The sequence below is a fragment of the Vitis vinifera genome, chromosome 18, assembly GCF_030704535.1.
Source record: "Vitis vinifera cultivar Pinot Noir 40024 chromosome 18, ASM3070453v1".
Taxonomy (NCBI): domain Eukaryota; kingdom Viridiplantae; phylum Streptophyta; class Magnoliopsida; order Vitales; family Vitaceae; genus Vitis; species Vitis vinifera.
Window position 1 is genome coordinate 9216996 of NC_081822.1, and position 10991 is coordinate 9227986.

General features: G+C 36.3%; 1 protein-coding gene and 1 pseudogene across 1 annotated transcript; both read right to left on the bottom strand.

Moving 5' to 3' along the window:
- Positions 1 to 296: 296 nt before the first annotated feature.
- On the bottom strand, positions 297 to 2507 carry LOC100250556 (patatin-like protein 2; annotated as a pseudogene).
- A 3162-nt stretch (positions 2508 to 5669) lies between these two features.
- On the bottom strand, positions 5670 to 7836 carry LOC100255738 (patatin-like protein 2). The gene is made up of 7 exons (XM_002282404.1): positions 7702 to 7836; positions 7167 to 7348; positions 6850 to 7036; positions 6509 to 6670; positions 6104 to 6406; positions 5832 to 6007; positions 5670 to 5745 (listed from the first exon to the last, which is right to left on the bottom strand). Exons 1-7 carry the CDS (start codon positions 7834 to 7836, stop codon positions 5670 to 5672), a joined length of 1221 nt encoding a protein of 406 aa, XP_002282440.1.
- Positions 7837 to 10991: the final 3155 nt, after the last annotated feature.

The window sequence follows — 10991 nt, forward strand, 5'->3', positions numbered from 1 at the left end:
GAACTGCTGTACACGCTGACTGATTTTATTATTTAAAGATGTTTACAGTGTTGTAGATATTACACTTTCTAACATACAGAACGGTTAAATAAGGATTTCCTACCACCCTTGAAATTCAACACGTTGCTGCTTTCTTTCTATCATCATGTTGCAAGTGATATTTCCTTCATCAGCAACATCGCTTAAATATTGATGTCTTTCAAACAAGGAAATACATCAAGTTGCAATATTTTCACACTACATGGGATTTATTTAATAATCAACTTGAACTGGAAGTGATAAACTTCAGATTAAGATTATTTGCGGTTAATCTGTTGCACATCCATCCATGGTTTGGCATCACGAAGGCGCTTCTCTTTTGACAGTATATTTGCAAACCTGTGAAATTTAGAGCAATTAGATCATTATCAATTAATGATAAAAGAACAGTTAGCATATGTAGAGGGGCTTATGTATTAATCCTACATATAGTTGTTAACTATTGCATGCATTCTCATATGGAATGAATTACTACTCTAGACTGATTCAATAATTAGCGGACAAAATTTTATACAATGAGTAGTACAGAAGCCAAGACTAATTTGATACCTTATGAGAGCGTCTTCATTTGTCTCTTTACTTGAAGGCTCCAAATTCCCAGTTTCCAAGTTCACCCTTGAAACTGGTTTCTTCAACAATCCTTCAGATACTTTCACCAGATTATACAAATTATCCTTAGTAGCATAATCAACGGAAGATAATACATGGTTCAATGTATCATCCTGCAATATATATTATTTGAAGGTGTTTCAGGCCTTTAGATTCACTGAAGATATGATAAATGAATGAGAAGTTTTAACTGCTTTTGTTTCATTAGTAGCCTCCCAGAAAGGGAAGAGATGTACCTGGATTCGAAGGTAATGTTTTTCACTTTCTATGGCTCGAAAAACCACAGAAATGTGAAATCAGTTACATGTCCACTTGCTTGATTAAACACATCCCACTAATGGAGCGGATTTGCCCTCTGTCAACCATTCCCATATACCCCACTTAGCTGCATCATTTGCACTGTACCTCTCTTCAATGTTGCCCGAGCCTGTTCCTAAGGATATTAAAAGAAATCTACCATAATCTGTTGGCTTTATAGAAAAGAAATCAGGACTTTCCTAACGAAGCTCTTTAGTTACTTCACCCATAGCAATTAAAGCCTGAAGCGAATCAAAAGTAGGTCAGAATTTTTTAAAACAACCCATAACTAATTTGTTGTTCGGTGTTGGATATACAATACCGGATTGTTAGCAGCTACACCACCATAGATAAGATTGAATGTTCTAGCCCTTTCAGTGGCATAATCTTTGGTTTCAAAAAGATGGGCTGGGAGATAAGTTGGAGCAGCTGAAGTTCCCATGCATATATCCGAGAGTGAGGCATCTATGGTTGGGTCGTGTTTCACCTAGATCACCATGAGTATAAATAGTAAGTAAATTCCTTTTCTGCCTACGTCAAGAATGAACCCCTCTCACATGGACTCTGCAGAAAAATGGTGAAATAGTCAATTCCAAAGATTTATACATATATATAACTGAACCTTAAAGCTAGAGAAGATGGTTGGCTGCAGTAGTTTGATGTCAAATGTTGGGATTACAACCTTAGTCAAGGTTTGGTGTAATCGGATGTTTCCTAATTTTTCCCTCACTAGGCTATGAAGATATTTGCCATTGTATCTTGGTCCTAGTAGCGCTCTGATCACTGCCGCAATGTTAGCAAATGGACAACTGATTCTCAAGAAAAATAGGTAGTTCTGTTAGTAACTACACATATGTCTGTATATATAAAACATTCTGTCACTAATACTGATTATGAGTGTTATTAAAATTATTGTATACCTGTTCTGAGGGAATATTTTAGGGCAGTGCTCAAGGTAAAAGTGCTGGATATCTATGGCTGCAAACAAAGGGCGGTTATTTATGTTTGGTGCAGTAAGCATGGCAGTGATGAGACTACCTGTGCTTGTCCCTGCGATCACATCGAAATAGTCTGCTATTCTTGCATCCTCACCATCCAGTTTCTAGAGAAAAGGAAAAGAAATGAAAAAACCATTACTACTGTACTACTAACTATTATAACATTAATAATAATACTTGTAATAATTAATTACCAAAATTAGGTCATAATAAAATTTTGTATGCTACAAGTACCGTGTACTGGGTAATGCCACAACAAGGTTTCACCACATGCACCTTAATTTCAAACCATAAAATAATATTATTTTGGTAATACATGATAATTAACACTCTTTATGACATTACTCTACTGTATATATATAATCTCAAATTAGCTTGGCTCGCTTTTTGTGATTTCATAACATGCACGCCATTTTTCCTTCTATTGACAACCTGAAGCTCCGCCTCTGGGAAGCTGAGGATAGTCCCTGGAATAATTCCTCGTATTCCACCTCCATCAATGCTGAGAATGGTGATTAACTTTCCATAAGTCGAGGGTTTGTGGATTGATTTTTTTTCTTCCATGAGGGAATGGAGTGAAGGTATAAACAAGGAAGAGAGAGAGACAGAAAGAGAAATGTAGATAGATAGGTAATGTCTGCAGCCCTGGATGATCCATGAGTCTGTATGGTACTTATATACTGTCCTTAATTCCACATTCCCTCTTCAGCAATTAATGTTGTGGAACAGATCATATGTTCCTTTGCTACTCTCGGAGGTTATGGATGCGGATTGAATAGTCATCATTTGCATATTCAATTGTTAATGTTATCATATACAATTTAGGAATCAGTTAGACTCCGGGTATAGGATATACGTCTGTATATAGATGGATGCAGAGGATAATAAGCTGAGGAGAGTTCTCAGTTTCTGTGGGGTTTTTTTTTTAGTATTTTGACATCAATATCCAAAGGATAATGGAAGACTCATCTTCCAATAGGGGCGCTCCTTTATCAAACATGATACTGGAAACTCCCTAAGAATTGTAGGTGAGAGTAGAGACTTGCAGGTAGAAAAATTAGGTGAAACGAAGGGCAAGTGAGAAAGATATTAGTTAATTTGCTTCATCACGAGCCTCATGAAGTAGAAGTACAACAATGACAACATGCAGGATAATTGCCTTATATAGTTGATAAAAAAATTCACGTTCTTCTACAGGTGGGCGGATATATGAAGAATAATGATGACGATGTTCAAATTTCAGTGGAGGCCATAATATGTGTTTGCAAAAGATGGTCCACGGTGGTTGCTGCACCAGATGAACCTAGCTCCATAAATATCTCCATATATCTCCGATTTAATAAATAAAAATGAAGATAATGACTATATTTCAAAGTGCTAATTATGATAGCTTAGACAGAAATATACTCTTGTTTGTCTTGTGGAAACTTCTCATGAATTATTGAATAATTGGGGAAATTGGCATTTATTATTGGAAGGTATGTAATAAAGAACTTAGCTTTATTCTACTTTCCATGGCTTGCAAAGCTCCGTTAGCCAACAAAAGATGCTTAGGTTGAGTTTGTGTGCATAGCAGCCAGCTGTTAGCCCCTTGACTTAGAGCATGCGGCACCAAGGCCTCATGGGCAGCACCTTGGCCCCATAAGTGGCCTATAACAAAGGAAAGGTGGCACAGGGGTGCAATGCTTTGTGCAAGGAGGAGACTTGGTGAGCCATGGGCACCAATGTCATAGCCCATTGCAACACCAAGATGAACTTGGACAAGCCATAGCAATGCAATAGCAACAAATCCAACTCAAGCATGATGTGTGTGATGCTTGGCACAAGGGAGCAATGCCTTGTGCGAGGAGATGAGGAGTCATGAGCACAATGTCATGACTCATTGCTGTATCAAGAAGAGGGTTTGGGCAAGGTAAGGAGCCGCAATAGCAACAAGACAGATGCATGAGCAGATTGCCTTGGTATAGATGTAAGGGGAACACACAAACATGGCTGGTTGGCACCTCAAGGAGCACCAAGGGCCTATAGATGCACACAGCAGGCTGATAGGGGCATGTTGCGAGGTGTACATACCAAGAGAGGATTTGGCACGCACACAAGCTACATAGAGAATGAGCAACAAGTTGTCTAGAGACACTACAACAAGCTAGTGAGGCATGTTGCAAAGTGTTCATGCCAAGAGAGGGCTTGGCATGCACATGGGCTGCATAGAGAACATGCAGCAGGTTGCCTAGAGATGCTACAACTAGTTGGTAAGGCATGTTGCGAGGAATGTCAACCAAGAGAGGGCTTGGCACACACATGAGTTGCATACAGATGCATGCAGCAGGCTGCCTAGAGATGTAATAACAAGTGGACGAATCAAGCACATGAGTAGATTGACTAAAGGCACAAGAGTGGGCAAAGTTGAGGCAAAACACAAGAGAGACATCTTGGCATTAGAGCAAGCCCAAGAAATGTGTTGCACCACAAACCAAGGACTTGAATGATTGGTATGTGGACTAGGGCAAGTAGTAGCAACATGAGGAATTTCAAATGGATGAGGAATGGGATGAAGATATTTGAAATCTCAAAGTTGGATTCAAAGTGTGACTTGAGTTTGAATAGGAGTTTTTATTTTTATTATAATTGTAGTTTGAGTAGGACTATGATTTTTTGTCCTTAGTATAAATAGGAGTGGTTGGTGTCCAAGCGTGTGAATAAGAGTTTGGGTAGAACTAGGATTATTGGTTCCTAATCAAAATAGGAGTGGTTGGTGCCACATCTATAAAAAGAGGGTTGAAATGCCTTTCAGGAAATCATGAGAAGGATCATGAATGAAATAGCATGAGAGAGCATGAACTCACCAAAGAGATTATGAATTCTTGCTGAGTTATGTTTTGTATTGTTATTTAAATCAAAAATAAAATTCAGGGTGGGGGGATTGAACCCTATAACCTTGTGTGTCTTTGTGGGTTTTCCTGATTGCAAACTCATGTCGATTTTTAGTAAGTTGGCTTTACAGGTTCTAAGAGCTGTAGGGACGTGAAAAACTTGTGACGAAAGTTTGTGCCCATGACACCAGCCCATATTGAGATTGAAATTCAATCCCAATCCAAACTAGATAGTGTTTTCAGCCTTACTTTCCTCCAGTAATATTGCTTGTACAGTTCTGCATTTTTATTTTTTTATTTTTTTATTTTTTCTGTGGATAATAGTAATTGAGAAAAGCTATATATGTAGATGCACTCACTGATAATCAGGGAGAGTAGGAGAGTCTCAATCAAAAACAACAATTTATTTTGACAATCTGGTTAAATCCATACTAACATGCATAAGTATTCCTGCTTTTATGCATGGTTCAGGTCTCAGAATCGTCCTTCCAATAAATATGATAATTTTTTTCCAGATATATACAACGGTCAAAGAAGTAATTATCCTGATCCCATTCCTTTCTTTTTTTCTTTTCCCCTATATGTTGCATATGGTTGTCTATGTCATAACTTGATTAATACGATGAAAATCTTAAAATATAAAATAAACATTATTTTCTTACAGAAACAATTAATAAATGACAAATTTAAGGTATACATCTTAGTACAACCTTTTGGGAGAGAAAATAGAAGAATCAATCAAATTACAATATTTTGAAGTATAATTATTACTATATATGCAACCCATGCTTTGGCCATATTGGACACATAGAGACAAGGCCTACTGATATATACCAGAACAATATATATCGCACTACTTCAAGTTTTTCATGGGATTTGGTGATCTTGTCTCTCGGAGTCTCTTCTCATCAGAGAGTAGCTTTGCAAACCTGCAAGGAGCACATAATCAACTGTGCTGTTATAACAAAATTATAAAAATGTCTAATACCTTGATCAATTTAATTTCATTCCATACCTTTTAAGAGCCTCTTCATTAGTGCCACCATTTTCAACTGGCTCAGAGAGACCTGTCTCCAAGTTCACCCTTGAAACTGGTTTCTTCAGCAGCCTTTCTCCGATTTTCACAAGGTTGTCCAAGTTTTCCTCGGTTGTGACATCAACTGAAGCATCTTTTCCACGTAGTGTGTCATCCTAATTTGAAATAGTTCAAGCAAAAATATTCAGTGCACAGGAAGCTTTAAGCCAAAAGCCAAATGGAAATTAACATGAGCATGTATAGGAGCATACTTGGATTCGGAGGTAGTTATCTTCAGAATGAAGGGCTTGGAAAACCATGGAAATATGGAAATCAACCATATCTGCACTTGCTTGCATAAACACATCCACCAAAGGAGTGGAACCACCATGAAGTAGCCAACCCAAAACGCCCCATTTGGCTGCCATTTTGGCATTGTATTTCTGTTCCGACTTTGGAGAGCCAGTGCCTATTGAGATCACTAGAAAGCGGCCAAAGTCCATGTACTTAATTGGGAAGAAATCTGGGTTTCTGTCGAAAACCTGTTTTGTTACTTGGGTTATGGCAACTAAAGCCTGGACCATGGTGCCAAAAGAAGAAAAAAGACACAAGTCAGGTTAATATTTCAATAATGACTCTTTGTTATATATGATTACTTTAAGGGATAATCAAAGTACCGGATTATTTGCGGCAACACCACCATCAATAAGATCGAATTCCTGTGTTTTTCCTTCTTTATCTTGGTTTTTAAAGTAATAGGCAGGAAAGTATGTTGGTGCTGCAGAGCTGCCAATGCATATGTCAGCCAGTGGAGCATCCAAACTTGGGGATCTCTTCACCTGCATATATGAGGTTAAGCTTTTGTTACATGCATATTTAATTAATTAATTCTAAATACCATAGCCGTTAAAATCAATCTAGATGAGCAACCCTTGCCCATCAATTGGGCTGCCACCACCCAAACCCGATTAAACCGAGGGCCGAAAGGGTAAAGCCAAAGAGAAAGAGCAAGAGCAACCTCATAGGTGGAGAAAATGGTTGGCTGCAAACTCTTGATATCAAAAGTTGGAATAACCACACTGGTCAAGGTCTCATGCAACCAGGTCCCTCCTAGTTTCTCCTTTATGAGGCTTTTGAGGTACTTCCCATCGTACTTGGGCCCAACTATTGATCTCAGTATGCTCATGATCCAGCCAAAAATACCCCTGCCATTAAAATAAAATGCTTTTGTTAGTTACCGTATGAAAATTCAACAAGACGTAATCCTAGGTTTTCACATACTCTATGAATCAACCTTCTAAAGAAGAAGCAAGGGCAGAAAGTATCAAATGTTACCTTATCTGTGGAAAGATTTTAGGGCCATGCTCCAGATAAAAAGGCCTGATGTCTTTGGCTGCAAATAGAGGACGCTTCTGATCATCCGGAGCAGTTAGCATAGCAGCCACAAGACCACCTGTGCTTGTTCCAGCAATCACGTCGAAGTAGTCTGCAATCCTTGCATCATCACCATCCAGCTCCTGATTCAACATTGTATTGTTTGTGGTTAGTGTTACCTCAATCCATTATCTTGTGTTGAGCAGTAACATATACAAATCGAGATTGTTGGGAGGTCGCATTCTTCATAATTTTCTATATGAGGATTGCATATGCTATGCGCAATACAACAAATTTAAAAATATAGAAGTAAGGTGGGTAAGTAGGTGAGTGGGATTGAATAATTAGTATTTGAATTGTAAATATTCATTGTTGTTTAAAGTTGTGTAGGGGTAATTTTTCATATTTTTTAAAGAAAAGTCACTATAAGAGCCCTACTTTGATAGAGATGAAATATATACAAATGATCATCCACATAATCTTAAATAACTTATACCTGAAGGTGTGATTCCAGGCAAGCAAGGATAGTTGCAGGGATGATGCCCCTGATACCACCTCCATCAATACTAAGAATGGTTACCAGGTTACCATAAGTTGGGGGCTGGACTTGAGGTAAGAGTGATTTCTCCATCTTAAGAGTGATGAATGTAAGATTGTGTGCCCTGAGTAACTGGCAACAAGAAATTAGAAAGCCTTGAATAAGAAAAAGATGTGAAGAAAAAGAACCAAGAAGGGTGGCCTTGAATAAGAAAGGGATGAGAAAAGAAATTAAACTCAAGTTGTCTTCGCTCTTGTGTTGGATTGCATTGTTCATAATCTCTATTTATAGGCAAATATAGAGAACGTAGTTACTGATAAGGATTTGAACATCAAGAAAATTTGGGGAACATGAGATGGCCATAGGAGTGCATGGCCATCTTTGACGTTGTCCATGGTCCAAGTTATATTTCTGAGACTGCAAACTATAATTCCTACATTTTTTGAAGATACAGAATTTCCTTGCGTGAGAACTCACGATTGACTTGTAGGTAATGTAATATGTTCATCAGGTCTGCTTCAAACACAAAGCCCCATTCCCAGATATCCTTTTAGTATGTGGTCAACGTACTCCAATAATAGGATATTGTTTATCAGTCACCTTAATTGGAGAATGTTTCTGCACACCCAAAATGGGGCGTGGTTTTAGCATCAAGGAATTATCATCTTCATTTGCTTGTTTGAATTGTGATGTATGAGACCGATGACTTGTCCTAATTGTTAGGATTTATCTGAAAAAAAAAAAAAGGTCTAAGCTTGCTGCTTCTTCTAGGGTCATGGAAAAGCTTGCATACCATATAAAGCGCTTTCTTCCTTATCCATGTATCTATCATGGAAGAGCATCATGATAATTTTTTTCCTGTAAATTTACTGATTATTGCTTTGCATTAAAGGATGAAGCTCTTTTTGTACAAAGGCTTATTTCAAAAGCGTAACATGATTGTGAGATCAATTGATCTACTGTTAGATAATTTGCAGGCAATTAGTAATCTTTTTCTAATTAACCATTTTATTAATAGTGATGTTGGTCAAAAAATAAGCATGGATGCAGGGATGCTCAACTGTGAGTAATTAATAGTTAAGCATTATCCTAATCTCTCATATATGAACAAATCTCTTTGTTCATAACCAGCGGGTCGCATTTGAGAACATGATGTGACATGCAAAATAAAGGGATCCTCTTATCCATATGCCATTACTCATGAGAAGAAATTCCGGTTCTATTTCACCATTTTTCCTCAGGGAATTAATTATGGAATTGTCCCAAAGTACCAAGGAAAAGACGTGGCAGGCAGTCGGTGAATTAAGTTAATCGTTAGATGGTGAGGAAAAACTCATTATTTTAAATTATCTTTGGTGTCATATGCCATGATATGCTAGTTAATCCAACCGTATCAGACATTGCTACTTATAATTGACGAACAAAAGTTAACTCTTGCTTGAAATCAAATTAATTCCTACTATTCCTTTAATTTTTATATGTACACAGAATGGCCTTTATCATATCTTAACTGTTCATCAAATGTGCTGCGTGCGCCTTGGATGTGGAGATCGATATGCCTGCTTCCAACGCTGGTATAATACCACGTTTTCCATGTGCTCTGTATATATACATATTATAAATTTCATAGTCTGTGCACTCTTCATGCGTGGCATTTCGAGTATTTTAAACACAGAGAACCTTTTACATGGTTAACAACTAAAGAAAGGTAAACTAATGAACATGCATATATATATCTATGCTTGTGCTTACAACAATGATTATTTTGATCTTCTATGATAGTGAAATCACATTCATCTCTTATATATATGATTAGTATAACTAGCAGTATTGGACGTCATGCCGTTACATGACAACATGGCACCATGCTCGATCATCATTGGTTATATATGTTGTTCATTTGTTCATTATATATTAACATGAAACATATGGTACGGAGCACCAGGACAAATCAAACTTTTAATCATTGCATACACGGCATCATGTTGATTATATATTTATATATACACACACGCGTGAGAGAAAGAGATACATGATGATGTGTTATGATTGATCACACTTACATTTTTACCTACTAAATAAGGTGTAACATCTAAAAAAAATTAAAATGAAAGTGAAATTAGAAAAGAGTACATATGTGATATCTCACATTACATCGGATGGGATGAAGGTTTCTAACACTATATAAGTATAAATTTATTTTAATCTTATAAACGCGTTTTAAAGTCATAAAGGTTTTATTAGACTTAAAGCAAACAATATATATATATATATATATATATATATATAATTATTAGAAAGTGTCTTAAATTCCTAATTAATATTCTTTTTTTACAAAGAATATTGTATAAAATATTTCTTAAGTTGATATACAATTGCACTATTTTTTCTATAAAATAAGGAAACTTATTGGAAATATATTTATAAATATTCATGAGGAGAAAATGTTATGAAATGGAGATGGACTCTGAAAAATGATACGAGATTTATAAAGATGTGAGGAAGACTAAGAGACATTCAATGAAGCGAGAGACTCGTGGGCTTGTGGTTCAGGGTGTTGATATAAAAAGTTGTGAAACATGGAATGTTTCGGGAACCTAATAATTGCATCTAATTATGTCCTTTGTAATTTTTTCTATGAAAATTTTTCTTTTATTCATGGATATAAACATGATTAGTCGAACCATGTTAAAACCTCATGTATCATTGTTTTAATTATTTTATCTTTGTATTCTTGAACTAAGATTGTTTGCATTAAAACTTTTGCTAGCACAACAATGGTAAAATGTGGGTCATTGCAAATGGTATTAAAACCAATCCTCAACCCTGATGTGGGGGTTTGTTTGGCCCTATAAGAAGTGTCTGTCAATTTGATCTTGCAATTTCATATGACATAATGAAGACGTTGTGTTTGTATAAGAAGATGATTGTGATATCCTATATTAAAGGGAGAAAGTTTCTAATACTATATAAATATGACCTCCTTTTTAGCTTTTAAATATGTTTTGAAGCTGTGAATGCTCCTTTAAACTCAAAATGAACATCTATACAGTTGAACATGAGTCTTTACAACATTGTAAAGGAAAGGAAAGACGGTGAAGGAGACTTTTTACCATATATTTAATTATTAATTTTAAAAATAAGTTTGGTTTACATATCCTCTTCAAGTTATTTTACTAATTTATTATTCATTTCTATTACTCAATTATACAATGATTATCATACAAAAATGTTCCCTTTTTAATATT